This window comes from Myxocyprinus asiaticus, chromosome 22 (assembly GCF_019703515.2).
Source record: "Myxocyprinus asiaticus isolate MX2 ecotype Aquarium Trade chromosome 22, UBuf_Myxa_2, whole genome shotgun sequence".
Taxonomy (NCBI): domain Eukaryota; kingdom Metazoa; phylum Chordata; class Actinopteri; order Cypriniformes; family Catostomidae; genus Myxocyprinus; species Myxocyprinus asiaticus.
In genome coordinates, this window is record NC_059365.1 from 6,163,537 (window position 1) to 6,179,041 (window position 15,505).

Sequence of the window (15,505 nt, forward strand, 5' to 3'; positions counted from 1 at the left end):
GTTTGATATTTTGTATCTAATGCAATGACATTCAGACATTTTTAAGTGTCCAATTACTTTTGGGGGCCACTCACTGTTTATTTAAAATTCTATAAGCAATTATGTAAATTCCATATAAATATAAACATAGAGCAAACCTTTTCTCTGGTGTCGGTTCAGGTGCTGGTTTCAGCTGAGTTGTATACTGAGTTTCAGCCACTGGTTTAGGTTCTGATCTGGGCTTAGGCTCTGTTGCTGTTTTAGTTTCTGTTGTAGTTTTAGTTACAGCAGCTGGTTTAGGTTCTGATGTGGGTTTAACTTCAGGTGCTGTTTTAGTTTCAGGTGCGGGTTTAGGTTCAGTTGCTGTTGTAAGTTGTATTGTAGGTTTAGGTTCAGGCCCTGTTTTAGTTTCAGTCACTGGTTTAGATTCAGGTGCTGATTTATGGTCAGTTGCTGTGTTAGTTTGTGTTGTTGGTTTAGGCACAGGTGCTGTTTTAATTTCAACCACTGGTTTAGGTTCGGGTGCTGTTTTAATTTCGACCACTGGTTTAGGCACAGGTGCTGTTTTAATTTCAACCACTGGTTTAGGTTCGGGTGCTGTTTTAATTTCGACCACTGGTTTAGGCACAGGTGCTGTTTTAATTTCAACTACTGGTTTAGGTTCAGGTGCTGTTTTAATTTCAACCACTGGTTTAGGTTCGGATGCTGTTTTAGTTTCGACCACTGGTTTAGGCACAGGTGCTGTTTTAATTTCAACCACTGGTTTAGGCACAGGTGCTGTTTTAATTTCAACCACTGGTTTAGGTTCAGGTGCTGTTTTAATTTCAACCACTGGTTTAGGTTCAGGTGCTGTTTTAATTTCAACCACTGGTTTAGGCACAGGTGCTGTTTTAATTTCGACCACTGGTTTAGGTTCGGATGCTGTTTTAGTTTCGACCACTGGTTTAGGTTCGGGTGCTGTTTTAGTTTCGACCACTGGTTTAGGTTCGGATGCTGTTTTAGTTTCGACCACTGGTTTAGGTTCGGGTGCTGTTTTAGTTTCGACCACTGGTTTAGGCACAGGTGCTGTTTTAATTTCAACCACTGGTTTAGGTTCGGATGCTGTTTTAGTTTCGACCACTGGTTTAGGCACAGGTGCTGTTTTAATTTCAACCACTGGTTTAGGTTCGGGTGCTGTTTTAGTTTCAACAACTGGTTTAGGTTCAGGTGCCGTTTTAGTTTCAGGTGCTGGTTTAGTATCAACTACTGGTTTAGACACAGGCGTTTTAGTTTCAGCCATTGGTTTGGGCTCTGAATTAGGTGCTGTTTTAGTTTCAGGTGCTGGTTTAGTTTCTATTGTAGGCTTAGGCTCTGATGTAGGTTTAGTTTCAGATTTAGTTTGAGGTGCTACTGGCTTGACCTCCTTCACCACTGGGACCGAGGTGTTTTCAGTGCTCGCTTTTACACTGTGAATACAACAAAAACAGAATGGAGATGGTGTTAAACAAGAAATAACAACATGTAGTTGAATAACTGACAGATGTTGTGTAGTTTACCTCTGCTGAGGGGCAGACTGAATAGACACTGTACTGGCAGGTTTAGCTGGAGCAATGTCATCATCATCACTGATAACTACCCTACAAACCACATGCACACAAATTATAATGATTAAGTTAATAAATTGTTTTTAATTTTGTCAGTTGGTGCTTTTTAACAGAAATGTCTCTGGTACCTTTTGGCAACAAAAGAAGTGCTCGTCATAGGAGAGCTGTCGGATTTGTCAGTGGATCTGGAAATATAAAACATTAATGAAGTATGCAGTATGCACAGGGGGGGAATATCCATTCATCCTTACATTGCTGACTAAATACTGGAAACATCTGAGATATTCTACTATATGTATATGGGATCAAAATAAAACATATTTAGCGGCCCTAAAAAATGTACTGTGGTGGTACCACCATAGTATTGAAAAATTACCATATTCCTGTACCATGGTATTTACTACAAGGCACTTTAAAGCATACCATTGTACTACTATGGAACATTCCCAAAACACCATGGTATTGCCATGGTACAGGTCCCAAAAAACACTGTATGACCATGGTACATAAAAATAAGTAAATAAAACATTAAAAAAATAAACACAGTATTACCATGACAAATGAACATAAAACATGAAATTACTATGGTACATATCCCCTTAAAATGGTATTACCATGTTACATGTCCAAAAAACATGGTAATGCCATGGTGTTTAAAAATGGTACTACCGTGGTACATTATGAAAAAACATGGTAATGCCATAGTACATTTCCCCAAAAAATTACAACCATGGTATTTTTTCAAAAGAACATGATTTTACCATGGCACATTCTAAAACAAACAAACAAAAAAAACATGGTATTACAATAGTGCATTGTAAAAAAACAACATGTTTTTACCATGGTATATTACACAAATCATGCAATTACCATTTATGTAAATTAGCATGCTATTTCCACATTTAAAAAACCCCCAAAAAACATGGTATTTCCATTTGTTACTTTATTATTAGTGTCTATCATCTTCTAATCTATCATCTAGGTATAAACCTAATCCTGTTATGTTTTGGAGATTTCAAAAGATATGTCATATTCAGAGCATGAAACGTACTCATATTTCTTTGCAGCTGAGAGTACATATGAACGCCGGCTGGTTGCAGAGCCTTTGAGGACACTGCTGGCTGCCTCTGTCCTGCACACACACACACACAAATGAAGTGGAACGTAAAGTCTTGTAGCATCTTAAATAAATGAGTCTGTGGTGTTTGAGGTCTTAACACCTTTTCTCCACTTCCTCTGGACTCAGAGTAGGCTCAGACTGCACCGGCTTCTCAGCGTTCGTACGAATTGTGTGAGGAGCTCTGGAAGACATAGAGAAATAAAGATAATAAAGATTTGCTAAAATGAGCTCAATTGCATGAGCGTTTTTGGCTCGGCTCACTTACATTTTCTTGTAACTTTCTGATGGCTTTTTTGTGAAGTTATTCATTCCGCTACAGAGAACAGAGAGAGAGAGATATCATACTATTACAATTTATTTTCTACACCAAAGCATGTATTAGCAACAGAATTAAATCTAAGTTAAAAATATTATAAAACTATATTTGGATATTAGATTCAGGGCCGTAACCACAATATACTTTGAGGGGGACAAGTCCCCCCAATAATCAGATATGGCCAGTTTTACAGAGGATTATTATCACCCTCAGATCAGAACTAGAACATGGTGAGACCTGTGACTTGTGACTTCTATTGTGCTTTTAGGTTTTGGCAAGGACGGTGTCATATATTCTCAATGCAAAAATTATTAGGTGATAATATAAAATCAATTTAAGATTTTCTAAATATTTTCTGAATTTTGTACATCATCTCCTAAGAGTCTTCTTTTAAAAGAGACCATTTTATTTTGAGTATGTCCTTGTCAGGTTTGTGCTCACAAAAATGAGCCACCAGTTAAAGTAGTTCACCTTAAAATGTAATTTTACTCACTCATATTTTTACCCTTATGCTGTTCAAAACCCATATGCTGGGGTTTTTCTTGGAACATAAAAATAGATATATTAAGCAGCTCTGTTCCATAGAATAACAGTTTATAGTGAGCTGTCGAGTTTCATAAAGGACAAATACTATATAGCACTATTAAAGACATCATAACAGTAATCCATATGACAAGTGCACTATGTTCCAAGCTTTCTGGGGCCATACAACAGCTATGTGCCTTTATCGCATTTCAAGCCTATATTATGAAAATAATTGCATTCAGCACTTTTACTATATTAAAGGACAAAAGAGGACCATTATATTTTTTACCTCAACACCCGTGACCCCCCCTCCCCCCCCCGTTCTAGACATGGCTACGGCCTTGATTAGATTCATTGTGTTTATTCATTTTACCAGGCTCTGTAATGAACAGAACAAGATTAAGATAATTCAAAGGCGTTTTTGCTTACGCAAAGCCATTAGCTGAAGTTGATGTTGGCTTGGAATCAGTTTTTCTGAAGACCCCTCTGCAAAAGTAAATTATAAAAAAATAAAATAAAATAAAATAATATATATATAAAATATAATATATATAAATAACGTATAAATAAACAAAAAATATATATAAACCAATAGAAAAGTACAGTATTAATAAAGATCACATTTGTTTAAATTATTTGACAAAGGATGCTTATTACCTGATTAAGTATCCAGATGTTGGTGCTGTTGGTCTGTGAAAGCAAAAATTAAGCATTGTTAATTTATTTATTTATTTTACACGTGAACATCCGAGTTTCAGGGATTACAAAACTCATATCTAAAATTACAGACATATTGACCATATTCTGTCTCATCTTCTACAAACTATCTCTCTTCTAATGTATGTCACCTTTACTCCTCATTGGTAAAGCCACTCTTTTAAAACCTGCACCATTTCACACAATTGTAAAACAAATACACTTCAGTTTCCTCCTGTTCATGGTGAAACAGTTTAAGTACTTCAACTTGCATGCCTGACCCTCTTGGTGTAACAATATCTGTACATGCTGCATAAACTGTTGTCATCTCTAGACTAGACTACTGCAATGCTGTTCTGGCATCTCTAGAGGGGACAACTGCAAGGACAGTTGCTTAAATTTGATGAAATGACTCTGTGAGCACTTGACTCAAAACTGTTAATGCACTTAGTACATCTAATTACACATTACCTACTCCTCCGATCTAACTCTTGACTAGGATATTCTGGAACTTTGCATTGTGGCGCCTCTCATGTTACTGTCTACATAGAATGAATGACTTATTGCGTATGTTGTTGCATTTCTGCATTTCTAAGTTACTTTGGATAAAAGTGCCTGCTACATGAATAAATGTAAAAGAAATATATCTCATGGAAGGTTGTAATACATCTCTGTGTTGGTTGTGGGTTGAGGCGCTTTGGTCGTAGGTGATGTAATAGGACTCGTTTCTGCGAAAACCCCATTTGTGCGGTTTGCTCGCACCTCAGCCATCCTACAACAAGAAAATAAATGTTCAGAACTCTTAGTTTGTAGCATTCATTGTAGTAGACCTGGGGTTGTCGATCTTCTTGACAACCCCTGGTCTTTAGGGTTAGTTGTTGTAATTATATAGTACGTAAATGTAGAACAGTACTGTAAAATAAAGTTCTACCCTAAATTGAATCATCTTTAAATAATGTACATATTAAGTTATATGTTTTAATTAGTACAGTTTGGTAAATGGCAAAGCAACTAACTATATTTACTTTGGCATTAATTTAATTTGTATTGCCCTCTCTGTATTAAGTTCATGCTTTATTGCTTTCGCACACACACCAAGTTCTTCCTTACCATGGTTTCTCTTCCTCCTCCTCATTCTTGACATTTTCTTCCTGATTTCGTTGTATCCAGCTGCTGTCTCCTTTCAGAGCAGTACGGACCTTCGTGGTCTTCAAAACCGACTGTCTGTTCCCCTCTACTATCAAGACAGAAAATGTACCATAAACAAACAAAAGATCATTCAGTATTTTAACTATACAATAGTAAGCCACAAGACAATTGATCCAGTGGTAATTGAGGCACAGTTGAATGGGAAAATGTGATACCTTTATGAAAAAAATGCAGTATAACAATGAAAGTTGAGTGTGTGTGAAACAATGTATGATATGCTGCACAACAGGACTGAACACACTGATGCAGTACATCATTGCAGTGTTTGAGTAAGAGTGGGATGTCATAAATTAATAGCTGTAACTTATGAACAAATACTGACACCCTGGTCATTGCAACTTACCACTGGACATTGTTAGCAGAACTCCTGTCAGAAAACTGCTTCAAAAGTAACCTGGATTAGAGAAACAAGGCACTCATAAAAAAAAAAAGTCCATTTTCAATAAATAGCATTTATTGTCATTTTGATGAACGCCATTTTAGTCACTGAGTACACTGAGTGTGAAACAAAGGTGCATGGAAATTTTAAGTTATTTAAATGTACAAAATGACATATTTGATGTTTTAAAGCATAACATCTATTGCATAGTTTTACAAAATTACTTTTCATTAATTACAAGCATTCTGCACACAAACACCAACATATATCTACTGCGTTTATGTATATGAAGTGCTTGACCTCATCAGTTAATATCAGGTTGACCTTAAATCTAGAGCATGTTGCAGGAGTTACCAATCTGTAACTAGTCTAGGTAACACTTCACAATAAAGTTGTATTCATTAACATTAGTTAAAGGTGCACTCAGCAACTTGTGTGTCATCTTGGACTTACGCTGACACCTAGTGGCTTGGATGCAGCATCTTTTAAAATCAATAGTTTTCAGTGTCAGATGCCATTGTAGAAATGTAGTATTCACAGTCAGACATGATTACTTTAATCAATGAGTGAAAGTGTCAAATAACAGGACGGTTACTGAGATTAAGTGAGTAGTATTCGGCTGGTCATGTGATTCTAACATGGCAGCCCCCATGTGCGGACCCTCTCCATGTAGAATAAAACAGCTTTTATAAGGTTACTGATATGACTAGAGTCTTTATTTTAATGTGAGTGCTCATGATTTCCTACATATATAGCAAAATTACAATTCATGTCTTTAGGAGTTAAACTTTTATAATGAGTGCACCACAACTTGAACTGACAATGACCAATACTTTAGCAAATATTTAAAAAAATGCTTGTAATGTTAATTTCAACATACAGTATACTTTTACATTAAAAGTTTTATATTTTAAAATGTGTTAATGCATTGTGACCTAAAATGCACATTAAACAATATCATTTTGATTTATTAACATTAACAAAGATTGATAAATGATGTACAAATCTTTGTTAGTTCATGATACCTAATGCATTAATAAATACAACCTTTTTGTAAAGCGTTACGTAATCTACAAATATATTATACGTATATATTTTAAAGTGAGTTAAATGCCCAAATCTCTTAGCATTTTAATTTAATGCATAATTTGTTTACATAAATCAATGCATTGTTGTTGTGTAAGATTACCACCAAAACAATAGGAAATTCTATTCTCATTGTGGGGAAAAAAATAAAAACTCATGCAACCAGAAATTCTGAAAGATTTATGCAAGTCATGGAATTCCCATAGATTTATTCTATCTAATACTAAAAACACGGAAGAAGGAAAGGCATGTTGCTGGCATGCTAAACAGTCTCAGTCTTAAATGAGTACAATTATTCACTCCTTTCAGCGTAACTAACAAATCAGAAATATTTATGTTAAACAAATTATTTTTGGTAGTCTGAAGCACAGATAAACAGCTGTGGGGTTCTGTAGCTGTGAAACATCAAGCAAGATTCCAGAGTTTCATTTCATAACCATGTCGCAAAGCCTGTCCATCCACTCGAGAAAGAACACTTGCTCTGACAACCACAACCTCTGAACACCTGATCAGATTCAACGAATCAAAAGAACTAAAGGCTCATTAGTTCATTTATGATATGAATGACATGCAGTCAAAGCCAATCGTAGCATTTTGTGGTCAGTTTAGGTGACACAAGAAGATAAGTCCACATTATTATTTCCTGAAATATGTAGGGAGAATTCAGCTAAATTGGGACATTTATTTGCACTCATTTTATCAGTCAAAAAGTTCCGAATTTGCCCCAGTATAGTTAACAAACTGCACTGGAACATGCAATGAAAAGGAAGCACCCTTAATTTCCATAATAACAATTGCAATATTGGTTGATTTCCAAGTAAACACCCCATTGACATTCATTACACTGTACTTATCTGATACGCCCATGCATAATTTGCCTCAACAGTATGCTTTTTTTAATTATTATTATCTGTCACTAATCTGTGGAAAAACCATTAAAACAAATGTCCAAATGTTACAAATTTAAAAATTCAAATTTTCTTTTAATCCATTTTCTTAATTACATTAAAGCTTTCCAGGAATTCTAACAGACTCTATTAACCCAAAAGCTTTCTTATAAAATAGGCTACTTACTAAATGAATCAGAATTGCACAATGGTGACACAAAGTGACCTCCGTGAGTAAATGCAGTTTGTGCTTGACAATGACAGAGCTAGGGCAAAATAACTATAATGAAGGCAAATAAACTTTCACCAGTTCAATATTCCAGCCAATATGTATACAGAGAGATTAAATCAATACATAATGGTTTATATAGAAGAATGGACTGAAATTAAAGAGGCATCTCAACGCTAGCAACATTTAAGGCTAGATTATGGTTGTCAACTCCAATTTGTAACAAAACAAGCAAGTTAGAAACTAGTAGCTTGTGATGTTTTCTCGATAATCACAGACAACTTACCTGATTAGCTGTAGTATCAAGGTACGATCACAGGTGCACTGAAGTGTTCTGAAATTTCACCTGATGGATTGAGCTCTTAGTCAATAAACACGTTGAGGAAAGGTGTGCACTGACAGCTATCTCCTTGAGCGAGCAAGTACGGGTGTGGGCACAGACCTGCCCAGCCAGTCGGGGAGGCCTGGCCAACCAAACATAGGTGTGTACCTGTGTGTGTGTGTGTGTGTTACTTCATGTTTTGGGTTGAATGGGAAGTGTATTCATCTCTTCCCTTTATTTGTTGAATTCAGATGCATTGCTGCACATAGTCAAAGCTACAGAAAACAATAACTGGAGGTGATGTCACACCACATCTAAACTGGCTGAATCGAGATCAGGGTTCCCTGCCTGTCTAACAAAACAAATCAACATGATTTAAAGACAGAAACTGCTCAGAGAACAGCGTCCAGAGGGACAGTGCAAAGCTCATAATGCATTCCTGTGGGACTGATCCAATATAGCTACAACAGTACAACTGCTTGGGCCCTTTAATAAGCACAGGGTACAGTGGAAATTCATTTGGATGTGTTTAATATAATTTGCAGTAGAAAATGCAGCAGTTTGCAATGTTTGTTTTGGGGCAAAATGACAAATAAGGATGTCAGAGATCATGAAAAGTTGTTTAAAAATCTAAATCAAAATACATGTTCCAAGTCCTTGAAAATGTATTCTTTGAATTCATGTTGATTTCATGAGATTTTTTAGGGGGGGATACAATGTGTGTGTATCTTAAAGATTATTTTTCAAACATAATTCTTCCAAGGTAAACACACAAACAAAAAATATTTTTAAATATTTATTGCATTTTTGAAGCATGAATATCATGAATTTGTCTTTGTTTTACCATTTAAAAACCTAAAATAATCTTGTAATTCAGTAATAACAAAACAAAAAAAATCTAACTATGATATTTTCAACAAAATGGCTTCCTGCATGTTAGTTACACCACATTGAAAAATTGTGGATTTTATATCTATATATATAAAAACAAAACTTCACTTTTTCTTTTCTTTCAATTTAAACAAATAAATGAATGTATATATTTTACAAGAATTACAGCCTTTTTCCTAAGAACTTTTGTCTTAGTTATGATCTCAAGTGGGTTACACTACTGACAATTCTTTCAATAAAAAGTCTATGTATGTACAGTTGAAGTCAGAAGTTTACACACACTTAGGTTGAAGTCATTAAAACTCATTTTTTAACCACTCCACAGATTTCATATTAGCAAACTATAGTTTTGGCAAGTCATTTAGGACATCTACTTTGTGCATGACATGATTAATTTTTCCAACAATTGTTTACAGACAGATTGTTTCACTTTTAATTGACTATCACAATTCCAGTGGGTCAGAAGTTTACATACACCAAGTTAACTGTGCCTTTAAACAGCTTGGAAAATTCCAGAAAATGATGTCAAGCCTTTAGGCAATTAGCTTCTGATAGGAGGTGTACTGAACTGGAGGTGTACCTGTGAATGTATTTTAAGGCCTACCTTCAAACTCAGTGCCTCTTTGCTTGACATCATGGGAAAATCAAAAGAAATCAGCCAAGACCTCAGAAAAAAAACAATTGTGGACCCCCACAAGTCTGGTTCATCCCTGGGAGCAATTTCCAAATGCCTGAAGGTACCACATTCATCTGTAAAAACAATAGTACGCCAATATAAACACCATGGGACCACGCAGCCATCATACCGCTCAGGAAGGTGATGCATTCTGTCTCCTAGAGATGAACTTAGTTTGGTGCGAAAGTAAAAATCAATCCCAGAACAACAGCAAAAGATCTTGTGAAGATGCTGGGGAAACAGGTAGACAAGTATCTATATCTACAGTAAAACGAGTCCTATATCGACATAACCTGAAAGGCTGCTCAGCAAGTAAGAAGCCACTGCTCCAAAACTGCCATAAAAAAGCCAGACTACAGTTTGCAAGTGCACATGGGGACAAAGATATTACTTTTCGGAGAAATTTCCTTTGGTCTGATGAAACAAAAATTTAACTGTTTGGCCATAATGACCATTATGTTTGGAGGAAAAAGGGTGAGGTTTGCAAGCCGAAGAACACCATCCCAACCGTGAAGCATGGGGGTGGCAGAATCATGTTGTGAAGGTGCTTTGCTGCAGGAGGGACTGGTGCACTTCACAAAATAGATGGCATCATGAGGAAGGAAAATTATGTGGATATATTGAAGGAACATCTCAAGACCTCAGCCAGGAAGTTAAAGCTCGGTCGCAAATGGGTCTTCCAAATGGACAATGACCTCAAGTATACCTCCAAAGTTGTGGCAAAATGGCTTAAGGACAACAAAGTCAAGGTATTGGAGTGGCCATCACAAAGCCCTGACCTCAATCTGAGAGAAAATTTGTGGGCAGAACTGAAAAAGCATGTGTGAGCAAGGAGGCCTACAAACCTGACTCAGTTACACCAGTTCTGTCTGGAGGAATGGGCCAAAATTCCAGCAACTTATTGTGAGAAGCTTGTGGAAGGCTACCTAAAATGTTTGACCCAAATTAAACAATTTAAAGGCAATGCTACCAAATACTAACAAAGTGTATGTAAACTTCTGACCCACTGGGAATGTGATGAAAGAAATAAAAGCTGAAATAAATAATTCTCTCTACTATTATTCTGACATTTCACATTCTTAAAATAAAGTAGTGATCCTAACTGACCTAAGACAGGGAATGTTTTCTATGATTTAATGTCAGGACTTGGGAAAAACTGTATAACACACACACACACACACACACACATTTTAATTCATAAATGTTCATTAGGTTTATCCAAGACATTGTCTGTTTGAACTTCATTTTTATTGTTTTTTTGAATAAATTAATAAATCAGGACTAAAAAAAATAGTTTAAATATTAAAGACCGCTGATACTGAAACAAAAACAACTCTCAAATTGTAGACTTTCCAAAGTAAGGACAGCCTACAGCTAACTGCTTAGATAAACGTGTGTCAACGGTAACCCAGTGTTCAGTCAAGGTGAACGGCTGAGTCAAGTGTCCATAAATGAACACGGAGGCACCAATCCAAACCACAGTGTAAAACTGTCTCACACACTCTTGTTTACAACAAATAGGGTGTGTGCAGTCTCTAGGATACTCACTAACCCAATGACCAGCATTCTGCTGCCAAAAGATGCATTCACACCCCTGTGAGCGCGTCTCGAGAGAGAACCAACAGGCCCGATGTAGTTTCATAGTGGGTAACACCTACTGCAACAGGAAAGAATCAGGTTTGACGACTGAGTCATAGTGATTCATATCTTTGCGTGGGGAATGTCAGCTATCTGAACAACACCCCCACCTCCCATCCAACGCCTGCTGGAGGAATTGTAAAAATGTATCATTGGGGAAACATTGCTGTCATTTTTTATAATGTATCGCTGAAGGATTACTAGTGTGAAATGAAAGTTATATGCATATGTGACTGATGTGATTTGTCATGAAATATGGGTGATAGAGAATTGGAAATGGACAGAGAAAATGCTCCATAAGTAAGAGTGTGTATGTCCTTCCCATTATTACTCTTTTACAATTAAAATTACTTAAAAGGTGTGACATCATGATGATTTAATTCACTGACATTCTACGCAAACTGGTCTTTTTGTTGATGCTGAAATAGATTATGTCATAATACAACCACCAAAAGGTGACTTTTAAGTGAATGTGAAATCAAATTTGACCCCAATTAGGTTTGTAATACACATTCGTGGTCTTGTTGTTTTTAACTTTGTAATCTTTAATCAAAAAGTAACAACTTGCTCCACCTCTAAACCAACATTTTTTTTCTGCTGACATCACTTAGGGCATGTGGGCAGGAACAATATTAAAGGAATATTCAGGGTTAAATACAAGTTAAGCTCAATCGACACCATTTGAGGCATAATGCTGATTATCACAAAAATTAATTTCAACTTGTCCCTCCTTCCTTTACGAAAATATAAAATCGGGGGGCCTGGGTAGCTCAGTAAGTAAAGACACTGACTACCACCCCTAAAGTTGCGAGTTCGAATCCAGGGCGTGCCAAGTGACACCAGCCAGGTCTCCTAAGCAACCAAATTGGCCCGGTTGCTAGGGAGGGTAGAGGCACTACAATGTGGTTCTCGCTCTCAGTGGGGCGTGTGGGGAGTTGTGCGTGGATGCCATGGAGAATAGCTCGAAGCCTCCACACGAGCTATGTCTCTGCGGTAACACGCTCAACAAGCCACGTGATAAGATGCGCGGATTTACTGTCTCAGACGAGGAGGCAACTGAGACTCGTCCTCCGCCACCCGGATTGAGGCGAATCACTACACCACCACGAGGACTTAGAGCGCATAGGGAATTCCAAATTGGGGAGAAAAAAAAAAAGAAAATAAAATCTGGGTTACAGTGAGGCACTTACAATGGAAGTGAATGAGGCCAATTTGTAAACATTAACATACCATTTCAAAAGCCACAAGATGTTAATAATATGCATGTTAAAATGATTTTAGTGTGATAAAATCGCTTGCTAACCTTTTCTCTGTAAAGTTATATCCAATTTTACAACTTTGTTGCAATGATGACGTAATGCTGTAAGCCCTAAAACAACCGGAAAAACAACCATTTAAACAACTTTACAGCTCACACAAGATTTAACAGAGGAATTAATGTAAGTGCTTTTATAAAAAAAATTCTAAACATTTCTGCCTTTAAACCCTCCAAAGTGTCCTCATTCATTTCCATTGTAAGGGTCTCACTGTAACTTATATTGTTTGCTTTTTTTAAAGAAAGGGACGAGTCAAAATTATTTTTGTTGTAATCAACATTGTCACAAATGCTGTCGACTGAGCTTAACTTGTGTTGAACCCAGAATATTCCTTTAACCAATAGACCACAACAAAGCCCGCCCACTTTTTCCGCTGTCTTGGTTCCAAAATTATTTTTCCCCCATTTATTTTTTTCCATAGGGAAGAATTCAAGGTTTGATTTAAAGCAAAAAAGAATTTGAAAATTGTAACAAAAAGACGAAGGTACAACAGAGTTGTACCCAAACCCTAACCAAAAAAGGAATGTGATACCATTAGATATTTGAATTAAAATGTATACGGAGTTAGACTTGAATAGAGTTTCATAAAGTTTGAATTCTTTCGATCCAAAGGGGCAAGTCACAAATATCTTGCCATCTGAACCCAACATTTGTTGGTGAAAATTTACATTTAATTTATAGGAATGATTAAGTGCATTGTTAATGCAACCTATAAAATAAACACTTGTAATCTAAGGCTTATACTACAGTTCAGCACAAAGTAAACACGTCAGTAAAAACTCCAGTCTCAGCATGCAAGAAAAAAGTATTTACTGTGGTATTATGCTCCATTCCTTAGATGTGGATAGCTCTCTACAGTGCGTGCTATCGCCTCTTGTAAAGGCACCACGGGCTGGTAACCCATGTCCTGCTTGGCACGGGCACAGCTGTAGTAGTGGTAGGTGCCAGCCAGAGCTACTCGCATGGGGGTGAAGGTTGGTTTGATCTGGATCAGGGGCCGCAGTATGAAGGCGATCAGCCACAGCAGCAAGGCGATTCCATACACCAGCATGTAAGGCAGGTGGTACCGTGGGGCGCTGTAGCCCAAACCCACCAGAATCTGAGACATGAAATCCCAGAAACGCACTGGCTCATCATTGGTTATGTGGTAAGCCTGTTAATAAGAGTCAATTCAGAGAAACCATTCATACTGTACTGTATTTTTGTAAGGAATCCAATTAAGGAATTACAATTATTCTAGTCACAAAACTGAAATAACAGTGAAAAGTTTGGCAGTAGTGATGGACTATTCACTTCAATTCATGTGTATTTGTTTATTACTTTTCCCCCAAAGCAGATTTGCAGAAAATACAGTGGCAAGGAAAAACTCACTAAGATGTTATCTAGATGGGGAAAACCCTTTGGGAGGAACCAAGACTAACAATTATCCATTGCTGCCACAGGTCTGCTATAACTGCTCATCAATAGTGGCAGATAAAAATCCAAATTCTGTGATGATTCTACTTTATTTTCAATTCTAGTTTCAACACAAGTGTTCGCAGATATGTAATGGTTGTTTTAACAACATTTATATAATTTTCTACAAAACAATTGATTTAATGACTCTGAAAATGTAAAGTGGTGTAACCATCAAGTAAAAGATATTAAAATACTTTCCTTGCACCAAGAATACACGAGTGCACACAAATTAATCAGTAATTTTAAAAAAGGTTTTCAAACATAGTTTTGAAGGTTAAATAAATTGAGTCACAAATATCAAGAAGTTTTATTAGTGTTCCTCCATTTGACCTGATTGTGCATTTTCATTAAAATAGCAGTAGTCGTAAGAGTAGTATGTGTAGTAACACAGCCCATGAAACACGTCACCGTTGTCATCGGAAATATCTGGCCAATCGCGAATATGCTGTGCCGTCATCAGAGCTTGTGCAGCCGCTCTGGAGAAACTGTGCCAGACGGCCGCTCTCGGTACTTTGATGGCATACGTCACGGTGACGCGGTGGTGGCGCTGTCTTATGACAGACAAAATTTCTAATCGGCATGCACTGCTTAAAGTTCGGGTGCGATTGGTCTGCGTAGCACGGCATGGAGTTGAACACACCTAATGGCTACCTGCATGTTGGTTACACCACCTGACTTTGATTAAAAAACTTTTCACCACTTATTTTTTTTTAAAGAAATAATAACGATGATTCTAAACTGTATTTGCCAACAATTCTTTTTTTTTTCCAATAAAGTCAGCTTTTAATACAACTTTTATTTTTGTTACCATCTCTGAATGGTTAGAAGAGCTACAAACTTCTGGTGATCACAAATAGCACACTGTTTTGTTTTGCCACAAATTAAGCACAAGCTTGCCACAAAACAAAATAATTTTTGTTTTGACATTATTTTCCGGGACTGGGTAATTTTCTTGTTTTCCATGGCTTTTACAAAGATTTTCATGTGTGCATCTGAACCTTGTATTAAAAATGGCATACTAAAAAACTTCCATTCACCATGGCTGCATTTAATGAATGATTGAAAACCCCTATGAGAGATTTGTGTTTTTGTTAACGTTTTTCCTTGGAAATCATGGAAACTTGATGCATCATTAACGTGGGTTGTTTACACTGTACATACACATATGTGGGACTGGATCTATGAATGCACTTCT

General features: G+C 36.7%; 1 protein-coding gene across 3 annotated transcripts in view; it reads right to left on the reverse strand.

Annotated features, from left to right (window-relative positions):
• LOC127412864 (cell surface glycoprotein 1-like) overlaps positions 1 to 15,505 on the reverse strand; it is a 34,154-nt gene that overhangs the window by 10,699 nt on the left and 7,950 nt on the right. The window contains exons 1-12 of one of the 3 annotated variants that reach the window (XM_051649544.1): positions 8,296 to 8,701; positions 5,772 to 5,822; positions 5,330 to 5,456; positions 4,887 to 4,991; positions 4,181 to 4,213; positions 3,953 to 4,009; positions 2,948 to 2,995; positions 2,783 to 2,863; positions 2,614 to 2,694; positions 1,691 to 1,747; positions 1,515 to 1,595; positions 138 to 1,424 (exon numbers count right to left, since the gene is read on the reverse strand). In XM_051649544.1, coding sequence (XP_051505504.1) covers positions 138 to 1,424; positions 1,515 to 1,595; positions 1,691 to 1,747; positions 2,614 to 2,694; positions 2,783 to 2,863; positions 2,948 to 2,995; positions 3,953 to 4,009; positions 4,181 to 4,213; positions 4,887 to 4,991; positions 5,330 to 5,456; positions 5,772 to 5,781 — 1,967 coding nt within the window. In that variant the 5' untranslated portion in view covers positions 5,782 to 5,822; positions 8,296 to 8,701. Of the gene's footprint in view, positions 1 to 137; positions 1,425 to 1,514; positions 1,596 to 1,690; positions 1,748 to 2,613; positions 2,695 to 2,782; positions 2,864 to 2,947; positions 2,996 to 3,952; positions 4,010 to 4,180; positions 4,214 to 4,886; positions 4,992 to 5,329; positions 5,457 to 5,770; positions 5,823 to 8,295; positions 14,006 to 15,505 lie in introns of those variants that run through there. The other 2 variants (XM_051649542.1, XR_007892495.1) reach the window with 2 other exon arrangements.